Source organism: Heliconius melpomene, unplaced genomic scaffold (assembly GCF_056956725.1).
Source record: "Heliconius melpomene rosina isolate 202511_hmr_F unplaced genomic scaffold, ASM5695672v1 ptg000036l, whole genome shotgun sequence".
Lineage (NCBI taxonomy): Eukaryota > Metazoa > Arthropoda > Insecta > Lepidoptera > Nymphalidae > Heliconius > Heliconius melpomene.
In genome coordinates, this window is record NW_028181859.1 from 411,075 (window position 1) to 431,279 (window position 20,205).

A 20,205-nucleotide genomic window follows, 5' to 3' on the forward strand; every position below is an offset into this window, starting at 1 on the left:
AGCCTTCGCACACACGTGTTCTTGGTCGCTCGGTTGAGCACAGACAAACCGGTAGCAACAACCCACTCCGACAGCGTCACACCACGCACATCCGTCGTTGCGAAGCCCCACACGCTGGACTTCGCGTTGAGATCGCCGGCCACCAACATCTCCGCCGGACGAAATCGCTCTACCATTTCCCCCAATCGTATAAGGAACTCTTCAAACTCCGCGAGAGTTCGATTGGGGGAAAAGTAGACCCCTACGACAACTAGGTTGCCGACAAGTGCGGCGACGCATCCCACACCTCTCTCTACACGTGAGAAAGGCGGGGAGCCCGCGGCGACCTGGGTGATAATAGTCACCACCCCGGTGTTGTCGGCTACACAGTTGTCTCTGTCGGGAACGCTGTAGGGCTCCGAAACAACCGCCACCTGGATAGACCACTGCGCCAGGCTTTGGACCAATAAGTCCTGGGCCCTAGCACAGTGGTTAATGTTCGCATGTAACACACGGAGAGCCATTATTGGTCTTCCATGTGTTGCACCTCCTCAGGCCCAGCTGGGATATTAGACCTGGCCGATGTTGCCGGCACTCGTCTGCGCTTTCCACCGTTATTGGTGCTAGCCTTTCCACAGGCAGCATTCCCCAACATGTGATTAGCGGGCCTTTGCGCCGCCTCACACACCGGACAATGAGGCTCTGCCGAACACGATCTCTGCTGATGCCCGGTCTGGCCACACTGGAAACACTGTTTGCTGCGGTCCACCTGGCTACTGCACTTCGCAGCCATGTGGCCCACTTCGTGGCAACGGAAACAACGTTGCGCACGGGGCATCAACAGCCTCACTCCAGCAGAGACGAAGCCAACAAGTAGTCTCGCCCCGCTAATCTTCTGCGCTGCGCCGACAGGACATCGGACCCATACTGTTCCTAGACCGGCCCGGTCCTGTCGGATCTCTCCGACTTTTATATTACCCGCAGCACAGCCGGAAACTCGGCTTATTGCCGCCGTCACGTCCTCAGCAGTGGCGGAGTCATCGAGGCCAAACACCCTCAATTCCGCACATTTCACTGGCCTCGACACCTGGACCTTTTTGGGGGTGAGAACCCCACGCAACTTCTCAGCTAGCGCATCCGCCTTCTCAGCAGTGTTGGCGCCAGGCAACTCTAGCATTCTAGCGCCAGTAGACGCAACACGGAATCTCAGGTCCTCTATACCCAGGTCTTCCAACTTTATACTTTCCTTGACCCGGGTAAGGACATCGCTATACGACATCTTGTCGGCGACGGCTGGCTGCAACTTAATCGTCACAACTTGCGATCTAGGACGACGCAACTTTGGCTCCTTTTGCGCTTTAGCCTTTTGCGCTTTCGGCTTAGGAGCTGGCTTTCTCTTCTTGGCCCCCTTCCGGGCTACTACAGTCCAGCCCTCAGACATATCAGCCGGAGCGGGTGGCAGAGGTCGAGGCTCAGTAGATGCGGTCATCACCGGGCCTTTCTTCTTCTTGGCCTTTTTAGACCTTTGCTCCTTTGGTGCCGGATTAGCCGGCGCCATCAAAGTGGATGCGACAGGGTCCACTTGCGCCTGCTTTGGGCTATCCACCTTGCGCTTGTCCGCCGCTAGCGGAGGTCGCAGATTTCTCTCCGGTGGTAGCCGATCTTTAAAGGCTTCCAGCCTGGTGGAGACCATAGTGCCCACTATGTCCTCCACAGCAATAGACTCCGTGGGAGTGGGTCGCAAGTCCGATGCTCTAGACCGCTCCAACTCCGCTCTCAAAAGGGCAAACTCCTTCCGCAACTCCACCAACTCCGACTGCAGTCGCGAGTTTGTTGCCTTGAGGATATCCACTTCCTCTGATGCCGTCCTCTTTGCCAGAGTATTAACGGCAGAAGAGATAACTCCGGCAGCGTCTTTAAGGGCCCTAGTAAATGTGCCCTTCAGATTCCCCGACTTGCAGGCGACTCTATTGATTATAGCCAAGCTATCAGATACTTGGCTACGCAAGTCGGAGACCATGTGCTCCTCACCGTAAAGTTCCAGGGGCACATCCGAGAGCCTAGAACTTGCTCTAGTTTGTATCGCCGCGGAGATTTCAGCAACTTCCTCCTCCGCCCTCAGCCGGCGCTCCTCGCGCTTGGCATCGTTTAGCGCCTTCTTTCCAGCAGCTAGCCCTATATTCTCATCAGGAATATTTGGTACGACCACGACTCCCTCTGGCCGAAGCAACCTTCGCTTTCGGCTTGTCTCTGTCTCCCCATCCGCATCCGAGGATTCAGAGTTACTCTTCCTGTGATGGCGCCTCTTTCTGTCCTTTCGGAACTGCGCTTTAGCCCCCTCGATAGCATTGGAGCTGTTCGACCCAACAGACATCACGCCATCGGCGTCTGACTCGGAAGCCGCCCAGAAACGGCCTCGCGACGAAAGTGACGACCTGGACCTATCTCTTATAATAGAGGCAACCTCCTCATGGTCCAGACGCTCTAACACGACTCGCGCATCCTTCAACCCCCCTCCTATTGGCACAAGTGCCGGACTTTTGCCCCTTTCGAGCAAAGTACTCCCTACGCCTTTCTCGGGCCTCCCTACGTCATCATTTTGGGTTTTTAAGTTAACATTTTCCATTTTGTTCCCACGAGTGTGGGGGAAAAACGGTCCATCCGAGCAGTGCCCCCTGTACTCGGATAAGCCTATTACGCCAGGGTGTCGGCCGGTACCCTGGCGGGACCAGCAGTAGCGACTGATCTCCCCATCAGCCATGAACCCCTCGCGCTGCTTCGCCGCTTGGGTTGGGGTAATTTTTTATAGAGGTTTTCTTCCTCGCAGCCCGGCCGGTAAAGGCAAGGCCCTCAGTTCCATTCCTGATTACGAGACATGACCGCAACCAAGAGTGGAGTTCCGATATTTTCGGCGCTGGCACATCACTGCACCTGCGTGGCGGTAGGGTGAGTACACACCACGCACGCCCTCCGGTTCCTCACACTGTGACCTCTGCATGACAGAGGACACGCGAAGAACCACGCCGGATTATTAGCCAGCGAGCAATCATTACCCAAGAACGAATCCTGTAGGCACCAATTACTCGCCGCCCAGGGTGCACCGGTCCGCAACACTGTTCGTCCCCCCCGAACGACAAGCATTCGAGAAAGGGCCAACAGCGGGTGAACACACGAGGAGGTCATCCGACCAAGCACCCCAACCTAACCTGACATTTTTTTTTTTTTTTAAACGGTTTTATTTAGCTCACCCCGTTTGTTTATTTGTTTGTTTGGGTCAAATTTAGTAATTGAAATTTAACCCTCTTCCCGTTAACCGATTGATCTGAAATTTGGTATACGCATTTGATTCTGGTGACAATACAATTATCCATATTCAATATTATTGTGAATCCAAGATGGCCGCCGCTACAAGATGGCGGACAACTTCGTTTTTTTCAATCCCATCAATATGGGTATCAAATGAAAGGGCTTGTCAATTAGAATTCAGTGGACTATACAAAATTAAAATCCAAGATGGCCGCCGCTACAAGATGGCGGACAAGTTAGTTTTTTTCGATCCCATCAATATGGGTATCAAATGAAAGGGCTTGTCAAGTAGAATTCAGGGCACTATACAAAATCAAAATCAAAGATGGCCACTGCTACAATATGGCGGATAATGTAGTTTTCAATCCCATCAATATGGGTATCAAAATAAAGGGCTTGGTAAGTATAATACAGTATACTATACACAATTACAATATGAATCTCCCACCTAAGTCAAGATCTGGTATCCTGTCGAGGACTGTGTGGCTATAGGGTGCCTAAAAATGAGACGTCGCTAGGGGTACACCACCCAAGGTAAAAGGTAAAAGCGCGCCGAGAACTGTATGGCACTAGGTGGATAAAAATGATATGTCGTTAGCGTTTTCCCCTCAAGATTCAGACACATCTTTTTGTACATAGCCTTGCTCCTCTATTGGACCTCTGGGGGGTCGATCGTAACATTCTCCATTAACCTTGCAATAATGAGGCACTCAACGAATTGAATAGTAGGAGAAATAAAAACTAAAAACTTAAAAATAAAAAAGTAAAAAAAAAATTTTAAGTTAAACGGTTTTATATTGCAGATAAATGTACTAAAAAATAAAAAATAATTTCATGGAAATTATGATTACTAAAATAAAATCGTGGGGCACGTCCAATATCTACAATCGAAAGACATGGCATGAGACTTCACCCACCTAGTGGTAAGTAGAAAGTGTCCCCACGATTTAATTTTAGTAATCATAATTTCCATGAAATTATTTTTTATTTTTTAGTACATTTATCTGCAATATAAAACCGTTTAACTTAAATTTTTTTTTTTACTTTTTTATTTAACATGAGGAAATCCTTTTACGGATACCGGCCCGAGTGGGGACTCGAGCGGGTTATGTGGGACTCATGGACCGGCTGAAGGCCAATCCCAATACCCAGTAAAACCTCACGGTGCTCCTCCTCGACCGCCACTGACCGCGAGACGCGGGGACTAGAATCGTCCACGAAACGCGGCGGCGGGAGCCTGCTAGGCACGTCGCGGAGTCAAGGGTGTGTGGGCACCCTCGACGGCCTGCTCGGAGTAGCGCGCGGGAGCAACCTGCGCGCGCCTACTCAGGCCAGGTTGGTAGGCGGCCAGCTTCCCCAAGCTGACCGCCCTCTGGCACATTAGGGCGGAAGGTGGCGGTCGTGTGCCGCCCTCCGGCGACCCGGTCTCTTACGGCGACTTCGGCAAAAGCCTCCCTCGCCCGTTCCGCTGACTCCTTCTCGGGCACCACTGCCTCGCAGAAGGATGGTTTTCGCCACTTACCGCCGGCACCTTCCCGCGCATTCCCGCGGGTTGTATACCACCTTGAAGGCCCCTCGGAGCCCGAACGATCGACACCAGTTTCAACTGAATCCGAGCGGGGAAAACTGAAAAAATCGGTTTTCGCCACTTACCGCCCGCACCTTCCCGCGCATTCCCGCGGGTTGTATACCACCTTGAAGGCCCCTCGGAGCCCGAACGATTGACACCAGTTTCAACAGAATCCGAGCGGGGAAAACTGAAAAAATCGGTTTTCGCCACTAACCGCCGGCACCTTCCCGCGCATTCCCGCGGGTTGTATACCACCTTGAAGGCCCCTCGAAGCCCGAACGATCGACACCAGTTTCAACTGAATCCGAGCGGGGAAAACTGAAAAAATCGGTTTTTGTCACTTACCGCCCGCACCTTCCCGCGCATTCCCGCGGGTTGGAAAAAATCGTTTTTCGCCACTTAGCGCCCGTACCTTTCCGCGCATTCCCGCTTGTTGTATACCACCTTGAAAGCCCCTCGGAGACCGAACGATCGACACCAGTTTCAACTGAATCCGAGCGGGGAAAACTGAAAAAATCGGTTTTCGCCACTTACCGCCGGCACCTTCCCGCGCATTGTTTACCACCTTGAAGGCCCCTCTTTCAGTTTTCCCCGCTCGGATTCAGTTGAAACTGGTGTCGATCGTTCGGGCTCCGAGGGGCCTTCAAGGAGGTATACAACCCGTGGGAATGCGCGGGAAGGTGCCGGCGGTAAGTGGCGAAAACCGATTTTTTCCAACCCGCGGGAATGCGCGGGAAGGTGCGGGCGGTAAGTGACGAAAACCGATTTATTCCAACCCGCGAGAATGCGCGGGAAGGTGCCAGCGGTAAGTGGCGAAAACCGATTTTTTCCAACCCGCGGGAATGCGCGGGAAGGTGCGGGCGGTAAGTGGCGAAAACCGATTTTTTCAGTTTTCCCCGCTCGGATTCAGTTGAAACTGGTGTCGATCGTTCGGGCTTCGAGGGGCCTTCAAGGTGGTATACAACCCGCGGGAATGCGCGGGAAGGTGCCGGCGGTAAGTGGCGAAAACCGATTTTTTCAGTTTTCCCCGCTCGGATTCAGTTGAAACTGGTGTCGATGGCGGTAAGTGGCGAAAACCGATTTTTTCAGTTTTCCCCGCTCGGATTCAGTTGAAACTGGTGTCGATCGTTCGGACTCCGAGGGGCCTTCAAGGTGGTATACAACCCGCGGGAATGCGCGGGAAGGTGCGGGCGGTAAGTGGCGAAAACCGATTTTTTCAGTTTTCCCCGCTTGGATTCAGTTGAAACTGGTGTCGATCGTTCGGGCTCCGAGGGGCCTTCAAGGTGGTATACAACCCGCGGGAATGCGCGGGAAGATGCGGGCGGTAAGTGGCGAAAACCGATTTTTTCAGTTTTCCCCGCTCGGATTCAGTTGAAACTGGTGTCGATCGTTCGGGCTTCGAGGGGCCTTCAAGGTGGTATACAACCCGCGGGAATGCGCGGGAAGGTGCCGGCGGTTAGTGGCGAAAACCGATTTTTTCAGTTTTCCCCGCTCGGATTCAGTTGAAACTGGTGTCAATCGTTCGGGCTCCGAGGGGCCTTCAAGGTGGTATACAACCCGCGGGAATGCGCGGGAAGGTGCGGGCGGTAAGTGGCGAAAACCGATTTTTTCAGTTTTCCCCGCTCGGATTCAGTTGAAACTGGTGTCGATCGTTCGGGCTCCGAGGGGCCTTCAAGGTGGTATACAACCCGCGGGAATGCGCGGGAAGGTGCCGGCGGTAAGTGGCGAAAACCGATTTTTTCCAACCCGCGGGAATGCGCGGGAAGGTGCGGGCGGTAAGTGACGCAAACCGATTTTTTCCAACCCGCGGGAATGCGCGGGAAGGTGCCAGCGGTAAGTGGCGAAAACCGATTTTTTCCAACCCGCGGGAATGCGCGGGAAGGTGCGGGCGGTAAGTGACGAAAACCGATTTTTTCCAACCCGCGGGAATGCGCGGGAAGGTGCCGGCGGTAAGTGGCGAAAACCGATTTTTTCCAACCCGCGGGAATGCGCGGGAAGGTGCGGGCGGTAAGTGACGCAAACCGATTTTTTCCAACCCGCGGGAATGCGCGGGAAGGTGCCAGCAGTAAGTGGCGAAAACCGATTTTTTCCAACCTGCGGGAATGCGCGGGAAGGTGCGGGCGGTAAGTGACGAAAACCGATTTTTTCAACCCGCGGGAATGCGCGGGAAGGTGCCGGCGGTAAGTGGCGAAAACCGATTTTTTCCAACCCGCGGGAATGCGTGGGAAGGTGCGGGCGGTAAGTGACGAAAACCGATTTTTTCCAACCCGCGGGAATGCGCGGGAAGGTGCCAGCGGTAAGTGGCGAAAACCGATTTTTTCCAACCCGCGGGAATGCGCGGGAAGGTGCGGGCGGTAAGTGGCGAAAACCGATTTTTTCCAACCCGCGGGAATGCGCGGGAAGGTGCGGGCGGTAAGTGACGAAAACCGATTTTTTCCAACCCGCGGGAATGCGCGGTAAGGTGCCGGCGGTAAGTGGCGAAAACCGATTTTTTCCAACCTGCGGGAATGCGCGGGAAGGTGCCGGCGGTAAGTGGCGAAAACCGATTTTTTCTAACGCGCGGGAATGCGCGGGAAGGTGCTGGCGGTAAGTGGCGTGACAAGCCGTGGTCAAGGCTATGGCCGGCAGCGAGACGTCGTGGGATGCGGTCTCATCCTTCTGCGAGGCAGTGGTGCTCGAGAAGGAGTCGGCGGAACGGGCGAGGGAGGCTTTTGCCGAAGTCGCCATCCACCGTAAGAGACCGGGTCGCCGGAGGGCAGCACACGATCGCCGCCTTTCGCCCTAATGTGCTAGAGGGCGTTCAGCTTGGGGAAGCTGACCGCCTACCAACCTGGCCCGAGTAGGCGCGCACAGGTTGCTCCCGCGCGCTACTCCGAGCAGGCCGTCGAGGGTGCCCACACACCCTTGACTCCGCGACGTGCCTTGCAGGCTCTCGCCGCCGCGTTTCGCGGAAGACTCACGTCCCCGTGTCTCGCGGCCAGTGGCGGTCGAGGAGGAGCACCGTGAGGTTTTAGTGGGTATTGGGATTGGCCTTCAGCCGGTCCACGAGTCCCACATAACCCGCTCGAGTCCCCACTCGGGCCGGTATCCGTAAAAGGATTTAAAAATAAAAAAAAAAAAAAAAAGGTTAGGTTAGGTTGGGGTGCTTGGTCGGATAACCTCCTCGTGTGTTCGCTCGCTGTTGGCCCTTTCTCGAATGCTTGTCATTCGGGGGGGACGAACAGTGTGCGGGTCGGTGCACCCTGGGCGGCGAGTAATTGGTGTCCACAGGATTCGTCCTTGGGTAATGATTGCTCGCTGGCTAATAATCCGACGTGGTTCTCCGCGTGTCCTCTGTCATGCAGAGGTCACAGTGTGAGGAACCGGAGGGCGTGGTGTGTACTCACCCTACCGCCACGCAGGTGCAGTGATGTGCCTGCGCCGAATATATCGGAACTCCACTCTTGGTTGCGGTCATGTCTCGTAATCAGGAGTGGAACCGAGGGCCTTGCCTTTACCGGCCGGGCTGTGAGGAAGAAAACCTCTATAAAAATTACCCCAACCCAAGCGGCGAAGCAGCGCGAGGGGTTTATGGCTGATGGGGAGATCAGTTGCTACTGCTGGTCCCGTCAGGGTACCGGCCGACACCCTGGCGTAATAGGCTTATCCGAGTACAGGGGGCACTGCTCGGATGGACCGTTTTTCCCCCACACTCGTGGGAACAACATGTTCAACACAATTTCTAAAAACAAAAAACCAAAACGATGAGGTGGAGTGTGTTGAGCCCGAGAAGGGCGGCGATGTGATGTTGCCTGAGAAGGGAGGAGTAGATGTGCTTAAGGCGGAGGAAGTTGTTGGTGTTATTGCGGCGTCTCGAAGAGTGTCTGTTTCGAGTGTCGCTGCGGAGGGGTCAGTTGGTGATGGCCAGAACGTAGGAGTGTGGAAGGAGCCGAGAGTGGTTCTGACCAGATTGGACGTTGATGACGGAATGTCGACTGTCGGTAGTGTCAGGTCGAGACGAAGGTCCGGATCATCATATGGACGGTTGTGGGGAGTGTTGGAGTCAAAGGACTCAGATACTGAAAGTTTTGTGTCGATGGTGTCAGAGAAGTCAAGGACACGGGCACAATACCTGAAGGACAGGCGGAAGAGGCCTCGGAAGCCGATCGATCAGTCGGGGTCTTCTGGTGAAGGAGAGCCAGATAGACCGGCGCCAAAAGTGGTTGCCATGAGGAGACGGAAAGGTCTCGGTGAGGCAGAAAGGAAGGAGTTGCCGCTGAGGTCAGAACAGGAGGTGTCTGACAGCGCTGCGGCCGTACTGGCCAGGGCTAGCTCCAGGCTCTCGGACATGTCTCTACCATCCGAGAAAGAGCAGGACGAAGCCATACTTGCGTCTGACCTACAAAATCAGGTGGTGGACAGCCTAGTGGTGATAAGGAAGGTTGCCAGCAGATCGGGAAACCTTAAAGGAACTTTCACCAAGGCCTTTTGACGGATACCGGCCCGAGTGGGGACTCGAGCGGGTTATGTGGGACTCGTGGACCGGCTGAAGGCCAATCCCAATACCCACTAAAACCTCACGGTGCTCCTCCTCGACCGCCACTGGCCGCGAGACACGGGGACGTGAGTCTTCCGCGAAACGCGGCGGCGGGAGCCTGCAAGGCACGTCGCGGAGTCAAGGGTGTGTGGGCACCCTCGACGGCCTGCTCGGAGTAGCGCGCGGGAGCAACCTGTGCGCGCCTACTCGGGCCAGGTTGGTAGGCGGTCAGCTTCCCCAAGCTGACCGCCCTCTAGCACATTAGGGCGGAAGGCGGCGATCATGTGCCGCCCTCCGGCGACCCGGTCTCTTACGGCGGATGGCGACTTCGGCAAAAGCCTCCCTCGCCCGTTCCGCCGACTCCTTCTCGAGCACCACTGCCTCGCAGAAGGATGAGACCGCATCCCACGACGTCTCGCTGCCGGCCATAGCCTTGACCACGGCCGGCAGGGAAAGGTCGTCCCCTATGACGTCGCGCAAAGCGCGACGTTGAGACGCCCAGGCTGAGCACACCTCCAACGTGTGCTGGGCCGTCTCATCGAGGCAGTCGTCGCAGTGGTGGCAGCGAGCGTCGGGCTCCCTCCCGGCGATCCGACACAAGTAACCCCCGAAGCAGCCATGCCCCGTGAGCACCTGTGTCATGCGGAAGGTTAGGACGCCGTGACGCCGCGCTAACCACTGGCGGAACACTGGACGAACAGCCTCGATCTTCCTCAGGGCGGCAGATGGATTTGCCAGCCGAGTTTCCCACATTTCAACCGCGGCTACCCGCGCCTCCTCAGTGCGTGCTTGGCTTGCCGGTTCCCCGGACGCTAGGCCTCGACGCCGGCAATAGACCGACGCCAGAGAAAGAGCATCCAGGTCCCACGGCATGACTCCAGCCAGCACGCACGCCACTTCACCGGAGATGGTCCGGTCCGATGGTCCCCCGTATCGCCCGGATGGCCATCGCCCTCTGCGCACGTCGCAGCAGAGTGATGTTGTGCCGGTCGGATCGGACCACTCCGGTGTACAGCCGACGGCTAGAGGCGCTCGGCCCATCCACATTGGGCAAAAGGCGCGCCAGTGCCGCCGCTGTCTTCAACAGTTTCGGGGCCAAAGATGTAAAGCGGCCCCGAAAACTCCACCGACCATCCAGCCCCGAACACGACATGCTAGGGCCGGGCTCGCGACCGAAACGTCCACGACGGATCCGCCCAGCCTTCGCACACACGTGTTCTTGGTCGCTCGCTTGAGCACAGACAAACCGGTGGCAACAACCCACTCCGACAGCGTCACACCACGCACATCCGTCGTTGCGAAGCCCCACACGCTGGACTTCGCGTTGAGATCGCCGGCCACCAACATCTCCGCCGGACGAAATCGCTCTACCATTTCCCCCAATCGTATAAGGAACTCTTCAAACTCCGCGAGAGTTCGATTGGGGGAAAAGTAGACCCCTACGACAACTAGGTTGCCGACAAGTGCGGCGACGCATCCCACACCTCTCTCTGCACGTGAGAAAGGCGGGGAGCCCGCGGCGACCTGGGTGATAATAGTCACCACCCCGGTGTTGTCGGCTACCCAGTTGTCACTGTCGGGAACGCTGTAGGGTTCCGAAACAACCGCCACCTGGATAGACCACTGCGCCAGGCTTTGGACCAATAAGTCCTGGGCCCTAGCACAGTGGTTAATGTTCGCCTGCAACACACGGAGAGCCATTATTGGTCTTCCATGTGTTGCACCTCCTCAGGCCCAGCTGGGATATTAGACCTGGCCGATGTTGCCGGCACTCGTCTGCGCTTTCCACCGTTATTGGTGCTAGCCTTTCCACAGGCAGCATTCCCCAACATGTGATTAGCGGGCCTTTGCGCCGCCTCACACACCGGACAATGAGGCTCTGCCGAACACGATCTCTGCTGATGCCCGGTCTGGCCACACTGGAAACACTGTTTGCTGCGGTCCACCTGGCTACTGCACTTCGCAGCCATGTGGCCCACTTCGTGGCAACGGAAACAACGTTGCGCACGGGGCATCAACAGCCTCACTCCAGCAGAGACGAAGTCTCGCCCCGCTAATCTTTTGCGCTGCGCCGACAGGACATCGGACCCATACTGTTCCTAGACCGGCCCGGTCCTGTCGGATCTCTCCGACTTTTATATTACCCGCAGCACAGCCGGAACTCGGCTTATTGCCGCCGTCACGTCCTCAGCAGTGGCGGAGTCATCGAGGCCAAACACCCTCAATTCCGCACATTTCACTGGCCTCGACACCTGGACCTCTTCGGGGCTGAGAACCCCACGCAACTTCTCAGCTAGCGTATCCGCCTTCTCAGCAGTGTTGGCGCCAGGCATTCTAGCGCCTAGCATTCTAGCGCCAGTAGACGCAACACGGAATCTCAGGTCCTCTATACCCAGGTCTTCCAACTTTATACTTTCCTTGACCCGGGTAAGGACATCGCTATACGACATCTTGTCGGCGACGGCTGGCTGCAACTTAATCGTCACAACTTGCGATCTAGGACGACGCAACTTTGGCTCCTTTTGCGCTTTAGCCTTTTGCGCTTTCGGCTTAGGAGCTGGCTTTCTCTTCTTGGCCCCCTTCCGGGCTACTACAGTCCAGCCCTCAGACATATCAGCCGGAGCGGGTGGCAGAGGTCGAGGCTCAGTAGATGCGGTCTTCACCGGGCCTTTCTTCTTCTTGGCCTGTTTAGACCTTTGCTCCTTTGGTGCCGGATTAGCCGGCGCCATCAAAGTGGATGCGACAGGGTCCACTTGCGCCTGCTTTGGGCTATCCACCTTGCGCTTGTCCGCCGCTAGCGGAGGTCGCAGATTTCTCTCCGGTGGTAGCCGATCTTTAAAGGCTTCCAGCCTGGTGGAGACCATAGTGCCCACTATGTCCCCCACAGCAATAGACTCCGTGGGAGTGGGTCGCAAGTCCGATGCTCTAGACCGCTCCAACTCCGCTCTCAAAAGGGCAAACTCCTTCCGCAACTCCACCAACTCCGACTGCAGTCGCGAGTTTGTTGCCTTGAGGATATCCACTTCCTCTGATGCCGTCCTCTTTGCCAGAGTATTAACGGCAGAAGAGATAACTCCGGCAGCGTCTTTAAGGGCCCTAGTAAATGTGCCCTTCAGATTCCCCGACTTGCAGGCGACTCTATTGATTATAGCCAAGCTATCAGATACTTGGCTACGCAAGTCGGAGACCATGTGCTCCTCACCGCAAAGTTCCAGGGGCACATCCGAGAGCCTAGAACTTGCTCTAGTTTGTATCGCCGCGGAGATTTCAGCAACTTCCTCCTCCGCCCTCAGCCGGCGCTCCTCGCGCTTGGCATCGTTTAGCGCCTTCTTTCCAGCAGCTAGCCCTATATTCTCATCAGGAATATTTGGTACGACCACGACTCCCTCTGGCCGAAGCAACCTTCGCTTTCGGCTTGTCTCTGTCTCCCCATCCGCATCCGAGGATTCAGAGTTACTCTTCCTGTGATGGCGCCTCTTTCTGTCCTTTCGGAACTGCGCTTTAGCCCCCTCGATAGCATTGGAGCTGTTCGACCCAACAGACATCACGCCATCGGCGTCTGACTCGGAAGCCGCCCAGAAACGGCCTCGCGACGAAAGTGACGACCTGGACCTATCTCTTATAATAGAGGCAACCTCCTCATGGTCCAGACGCTCTAACACGACTCGCGCATCCTTCAACCCCCCTCCTATTGGCACAAGTGCCGGACTTTTGCCCCTTTCGAGCAAAGTACTCCCTACGCCTTTCTCGGGCACAACTACTACTCCGCCCATCTCGGGCAACAACAGATCACCGCCCTCCTCGGGCCTCCCTACGTCATCATTTTGGGTTTTTAAGTTAACATTTTCCATTTTGTTCCCACGAGTGTGGGGGAAAAACGGTCCATCCGAGCAGTGCCCCCTGTACTCGGATAAGCCTATTACGCCAGGGTGTCGGCCGGTACCCTGGCGGGACCAGCAGTAGCGACTGATCTCCTCATCAGCCATGAACCCCTCGCGCTGCTTCGCCGCTTGGGTTGGGGTAATTTTTTATAGAGGTTTTCTTCCTCGCAGCCCGGCCGGTAAAGGCAAGGCCCTCAGTTCCACTCCTGATTACGAGACATGACCGCAACCAAGAGTGGAGTTCCGATATATTCGGCGCTGGCACATCACTGCACCTGCGTGGCGGTAGGGTGAGTACACACCACGCACGCCCTCCGGTTCCTCACACTGTGACCTCTGCATGACAGAGGACACGCGAAGAACCACGCCGGATTATTAGCCAGCGAGCAATCATTACCCAAGGACGAATCCTGTAGGCACCAATTACTCGCCGCCCAGGGTGCACCGGTCCGCAACACTGTTCGTCCCCCCCGAACGACAAGCATTCGAGAAAGGGCCAACAGCGGGTGAACACACGAGGAGGTCATCCGACCAAGCACCCCAACCTAACCTGACATTTTTTTTTTTTTTTTTTAACATGAGGAAATCCTTTTACGGATACCGGCCCGAGTGGGGACTCGAGCGGGTTATGTGGGACTCATGGACCGGCTGAAGGCCAATCCCATTACCCACTAAAACCTCACGGTGCTCCTCCTCGACCGCCACTGACCGCGAGACGCGGGGACTAGAATCGTCCACGAAACGCGGCGGCGGGAGCCTGCTAGGCACGTCGCGGAGTCAAGGGTGTGTGGGCACCCTCGACGGCCTGCTCGGAGTTGCACGCGGGAGCAACCTGCGCGCGCCTACTCGGGCCAGGTTGGTAGGCGGCCAGCTTCCCCAAACTGACCGCCCTCTGGCACATTAGGGCGGAAGGCGGCGGTCGTGTGCCGCCCTCCGGCGACCCGGTCTCTTACGGTGGATGGCGACTTCGGCAAAAGCCTCCCTCGCCCGTTCCACTGACTCCTTCGCGGGCATCACTGCCTCGCAGAAGGATAGTTTTCGCCACTTACCGCCGGCACCTTCCCGCGCATTCCCGCGGGTTGTATACCACCTTGAAGGCCCCTCGGAGCCCGAACGATCGACACCAGTTTCAACTGAATCCGAGCGGGGAAAACTGAAAAAATCGGTTTTCGCCACTTACCGCCCGCACCTTCCCGCGCATTCCCGCGGGTTGTATACCACCTTGAAGGCCCCTCGGAGCCCGAACGATCGACACCAGTTTCAACTGAATCCGAGCGGGGAAAACTGAAAAAATCGGTTTTCGCCACTAACCGCCGGCACCTTCCCGCGCATTCCCGCGGGTTGTATACCACCTTGAAGGCCCCTCGGAGCCCGAACGATCGACACCAGTTTCAACTGAATCCGAGCGGGGAAAACTGAAAAATTCGGTTTTTGGCACTTACCGCCCGCACCTTCCCGCGCATTCCCGCGGGTTGGAAAAAATCGTTTTTCGCCACTTAGCGCCCGCACCTTTCCGCGCATTCCCGCTTGTTGTATACCACCTTGAAAGCCCCTCGGAGACCGAACGATCGACACCAGTTTCAACTGAATCCGAGCGGGGAAAACTGAAAAAATCGGTTTTCGCCACTTACCGCCGGCACCTTCCCGCGCATTCCCGCGGGTTGTTTACCACCTTGAAGGCCCCTCTTTCAGTTTTCCCCGCTCGGATTCAGTTGAAACTGGTGTCGATCGTTCGGGCTTCGAGGGGCCTTCAAGGTGGTATACAACCCGCAGGAATGCGTGGAAAGGTGCGGGCGGTAAGTGGCGAAAACCAATTTTTTCAGTTTTCCCCGCTCGGATTCAGTTGAAACTGGTGTCGATCGTTCGGGCTCCGAGGGGCCTTCAAGGAGGTTTACAACCCGCGGGAATGCGCGGGAAGGTGCCGGCGGTAAGTGGCGAAAACCGATTTTTTCCAATCCGCGGGAATGCGCGGGAAGGTGCGGGCGGTAAGTGACGAAAACCGATTTTTTCCAACCCGCGGGAATGCGCGGGAAGGTGCCAGCGGTAAGTGGCGAAAACCGATTTTTTCCAACACGCGGGAATGCGCGGGAAGGTGCGGGCGGTAAGTGACGAAAACCGATTTTTTCCAACCCGCGGGAATGCGCGGGAAGGTGCCGGCGGTAAGTGGCGAAAACCGATTTTTTCCAACCCGCGGGAATGCGCGGGAAGGTGCCGGCGGTAAGTGGCGAAAGCCGATTTTTTCCAACGCGCGGGAATGCGCGGGAAGGTGCTGGCGGTAAGTGGCGTGACAAGCCGTGGTCAAGGCTATGGCCGGCAGCGAGACGTCGTGGGATGCGGTCTCATCCTTCTGCGAGGCAGTGGTGCTCGAGAAGGAGTCAGCGGAACGGACGAGGGAGGCTTTTGCCGAAGTCGGGCACAATACCTGAAGGACAGGCGGAAGAGGCCTCGGAAGCCGATCGATCAGTCGGGGTCTTCTGGTGAAGGAGAGCCAGATAGACCGGCGACAAAAGTGGTTGCCTTGAGGAGACGGAAAGGTCTCGGTGAGGCAGAAAGGAAGGAGTTGCCGCTGAGGTCAGAACAGGAGGTGTCTGACAGCGCTGCGGCCGTACTGGCCAGGGCTAGCTCCAGGCTCTCGGACATGTCTCTACCATCCGAGAAAAAGCAGGACGAAGCCATACTTGCGTCTGACCTACAAAATCAGGTGGTGGACAGCCTAGCGGTGATAAGGAAGGTTGCCAGCAGATCGGGAAACCTTAAAGGAACTTTCACCAAGGCCTTTTGACGGATACCGGCCCGAGTGGGGACTCGAGCGGGTTATGTGGGACTCGTGGACCGGCTGAAGGCCAATCCCAATACCCACTAAAACCTCACGGTGCTCCTTCTCGACCGCCACTGGCCGCGAGACACGGGGACGTGAGTCTTCCGCGAAACGCGGCGGCGGGAGCCTGCAAGGCACGTCGCGGAGTCAAGGGTGTGTGGGCACCCTCGACGGCCTGCTCGGAGTAGCGCGCGGGAGCAACCTGTGCGCGCCTACTCGGGCCAGGTTGGTAGGCCCTCTAGCACATTAGGGCGGAAGGCGGCGATCGTGTGCCGCCCTCCGGCGACCCGGTCTCTTACGGCGGATGGCGACTTCGGCAAAAGCCTCCCTCGCCCGTTCCGCCGACTCCTTCTCGAGCACCACTGCCTCGCAGAAGGATGAGACCGCATCCCACGACGTCTCGTTGCCGGCCATAGCCTTGACCACGGCCGGCAGGGAAAGGTCGTCCCCTATGACGTCGCGCAAAGCGCTACGTTGAGACGCCCAGGCTGAGCACACCTCCAACGTGTGCTGGGCCGTCTCATCGAGGCAGTCGTCGCAGTGGTGGCAGCGAGCGTCGGGCTCCCTCCCGGCGATCCGACACAAGTAACCCCCGAAGCAGCCATGCCCCGAGAGCACCTGTGTCATGCGGAAGGTTAGGACGCCGTGACGCCGCGCTAACCACTGGCGGAACACTGGACGAACAGCCTCGATCGTCCTCAGGCCGGCAGTTGGTGTTGCCAGCCGAGTTTCCCACAACTCCATTGCGGCTACCCGCACCTCCTCAGTGCGTGCCTGGCTTGCCGGTTCCCCGGACACTAGGCCTATTATTTCTTCATTTGGTTCATATATTTCATTATTTTCCATAATTTTAATTATTATTATTATTTGAGAATCAATAATTAATCAACGAATAATCCTATTTTCATTAAATATACCATCCTCTATTGAATGATATCAAAATTTACCTCCTTCTGAACATTCTTATAATGAACTTCCTATTTTAAGAAATTTCTAATATGGCAGATTATATTCCGGTTCCGGTTCCGGTTACGACAGCGTAAACATTGTTACAGTGCAACTCCCCAATTAATCGTATTTTTTAATATTAAAGTACCACTTCGAAGCTGTTATTATCACAATCTAATAAATATAAGTGTCAAGAAGATCTGGAGATAATAGACTTGGTTTTTCATACGAGAATTATTCTAAATACAAAGTGTGAATGTGAAACGAACAATAGTGAGGTTATCTTAAGTGACAATTAAAAGGAAGTTTATATTGAAACTGACATTGACTTATCAGTGTTACCAGTGACAAATTAAAATTGTCTTTAACTTTTTATTTGTTCTGTCTAAATTTAACCTACCGTCTTCCGTAATATTTAAATATACAAAACAATATTTGGTAGAAATGGATGAACAATTTCAACTTTTATTCGATAAAATGAAAATTGAACTCTCGAAGCAAACAATATCGATAACAGAGTCTATAACGAATACAATTATGGAAAGGATGGAAGAAAAATTACAGCCGATTGTTATGGAAAATCAAAAACTAAAAGCAAATGTAAGAAAGTTAGAAGAAGAAGTAGAACAACTGAAAAGGGAGAAGAAAAATAATAATTTGGTTTTGTTTGGTGTAAAAGAGGAGGAAAAATCATTCACTCAGCTACTAGAAAAAATAAAAAAGATTTTCAAAGAAGATTTAGATATTAACATAGAAGAATGGGAGATTAACAAAATGTTCCGACTTGGCAAAATAAACAGGGAGAATAAAAAACTTCGACCAATTCTTCTGTCCTTATTATCAGAAATGAAAAAAGGTGAAATTATGAAGAATAAAAAGAATTTAAAAGACATGTATATTAAGGATGATTTTTCTAAAGAGACATTGGAGAAAAGGAAAGAACTAGTACCAAAACTGGAGGAAGAGAGGAGGAAGGGGAATATTGCATACCTAAAATATGACAAACTTATTATAAAAGAAAACAAGGACAAGCGTAAGAGACAACTGTCTTCATCGCCCCAGACCAACGCACAACCTAAGAAACAGCAGACATGGACGCCGAAGGACAACAGAGCTAACGCTTTTGATATCATGAGAAATAGATCTAATTCTCTTTCTAACTATACAACTAATAAAAACCAATAGCAATTAACGAGCCGGAAAACTAAACAAAATATCAGGAAAGAAAATGAAAATACAACGAAACAAAACTCTCCCCCAAGCCGACTGGTCCTCGTGGGGGAAAATGACCTAAACCCTCTAAGCAAAAAAATCAAACGAAAAAGAAACACAAATTCAGATATATATATCGCAACTCTAAATGCGAGATCTCTACGAACAGATGAAAAACTCATAGAACTAGAACTGGCGTTAGATAATATCAAATGGGATATAATTGGAATAAGCGAAATGAGACGCCTTGGTGAAGGGATTCAAAATCATAATGGTAAATTTCTTCTACATTACATGGGCGAAACACCTGGGCTGTATGGAGTTGGCTTTCTTGTTAAGAACAACTTGGCTAGCAGAATAGAAGAAATAAGAGGAATTAATGAAAGAATAGCACTCCTCAATATTAAACTACTTTTAAATCATGGAAAAGAAGAAACATGGACTATCATCCAAGCGTATGCCCCAACTGAAACAAATAAAAAAGAAGATACCATAAAAACTGAACATTTTTACAAAGACTTACAATCAACAGTACAAATTTCTAGCAAAAATCTTATTTAATGCCCAAATAGGGACCTGCAACATAGGAGAAGAATATACAATAGGCAAACATGGATATGGTCAAAGAAGCGACAACGGACAACGGTTAGTAACCTTTGCAATGGAAAACAAACTGAGCATTTTAAACAGCTTTTACAAGAAGAAAAAATCTAAAAAATGGACATGGATATCTCCTAGCGGCATGCATATGAATGAAATTGACTTTATATTAACCAATAACAAAAGAGCATTTAAAGATGTGAATACTGTAAACCAGCTTAATTTCAATACAGACCATAGAATGATAAGAACAATACTATCAGGCATTAGAATACAAAAAAGAAGACACATTAATAACAATAATACATACAAAACCACATCAACACTCACTGAAAATAATAAACCATTCCTTGACAACCTGAAAAATGCAATGAACACTATCGAAAAAACCAATTATAAATCAATCCAAGAAAGATACAATGATATTTTGAGTATACTAAAAGGGGGAATCAATAAAACAAACAAACAAAAAAATGAAAGCATTTTATCTGCAGAAACAAAGCAATTGATTAGTGAGAGAAAAGAACTTATACGGAAGGGAAAAAGTAAACAGACAATAGAGAAAATATCGGAACTAAGCAAAAAGATAAACGAGCACATAAGAAAAGACAGGAAAATAAAAAGGCAGAGAACTATAAAAGCTTTTATTAAAAAAACTGGTGGAATCAAGAGAGCCCTAAAAGAATTGAATCAAAAGAAAACAATAATACCAAATATAAAAACAAAAAATGGACACGCCTTAAGTAATAGGCAAGAGATACTCAAAACAGCCACAGACTACTATAGGACACTTTACCAAAGACAAAAAACATCACAGATAGACGATCAAAACTACATAACAACTAAACATTCAGAATTAGTACCCATAATATTACAAGATGAAGTGATGAAGGCTGTAAAAACACAGAAATTAGACAAAGCCCCAGGTTCAGACCAAATATCTAATGAGATAATAAAACACGCAATGCCAGTGCTCGCTCCCATCATAACGAATTTATTCAACGATATATTAGCAACCGAAACCATTCCTAATGATTGGACAAAATCCACTATCACCTTGTTACACAAGAAAGGGGACAAGGGAAACATAGGCAACTACAGACCAATAAGTTTGATGTCGAACATCTATAAGATCTTTTCAAAAATCATATTATCACGGATTACTGTAGCACTCGACGAAAACCAACCGAAAGAGCAGGCGGGTTTTCGCAGCAAATTCTCGACGATAGACCATATTCACGTAGTTAGGCAGGTCCTTCAAAAGTACAAAGAATACAATAAGGCTTACTACTTAGGGTTCGTTGATTTCAACAAGGCTTTCGACTCCGTAGATCATAGTAGCATCTGGAAGGCATTAGAAAGCCAGGGAGTACAT

General features: G+C 52.8%; 2 protein-coding genes across 2 annotated transcripts; one reads left to right on the top strand and one right to left on the bottom strand.

The window, feature by feature from the left end:
* Positions 1-502: 502 nt before the first annotated feature.
* LOC146526613 (uncharacterized) lies at positions 503-2,605 on the bottom strand. Its single transcript, XM_085206948.1, has one exon. The coding sequence runs from the start codon at positions 2,603-2,605 to the stop codon at positions 503-505; it is 2,103 nt and encodes a 700-aa protein (XP_085063074.1).
* Positions 2,606-17,133: 14,528 nt separating this feature from the next.
* On the top strand, positions 17,134-18,764 carry LOC146526614 (uncharacterized). The gene has a single exon (XM_085206955.1). It carries the CDS (start codon positions 17,463-17,465, stop codon positions 18,201-18,203), a length of 741 nt encoding a protein of 246 aa, XP_085063081.1. The 5' UTR covers positions 17,134-17,462; the 3' UTR covers positions 18,204-18,764.
* Positions 18,765-20,205: the final 1,441 nt, after the last annotated feature.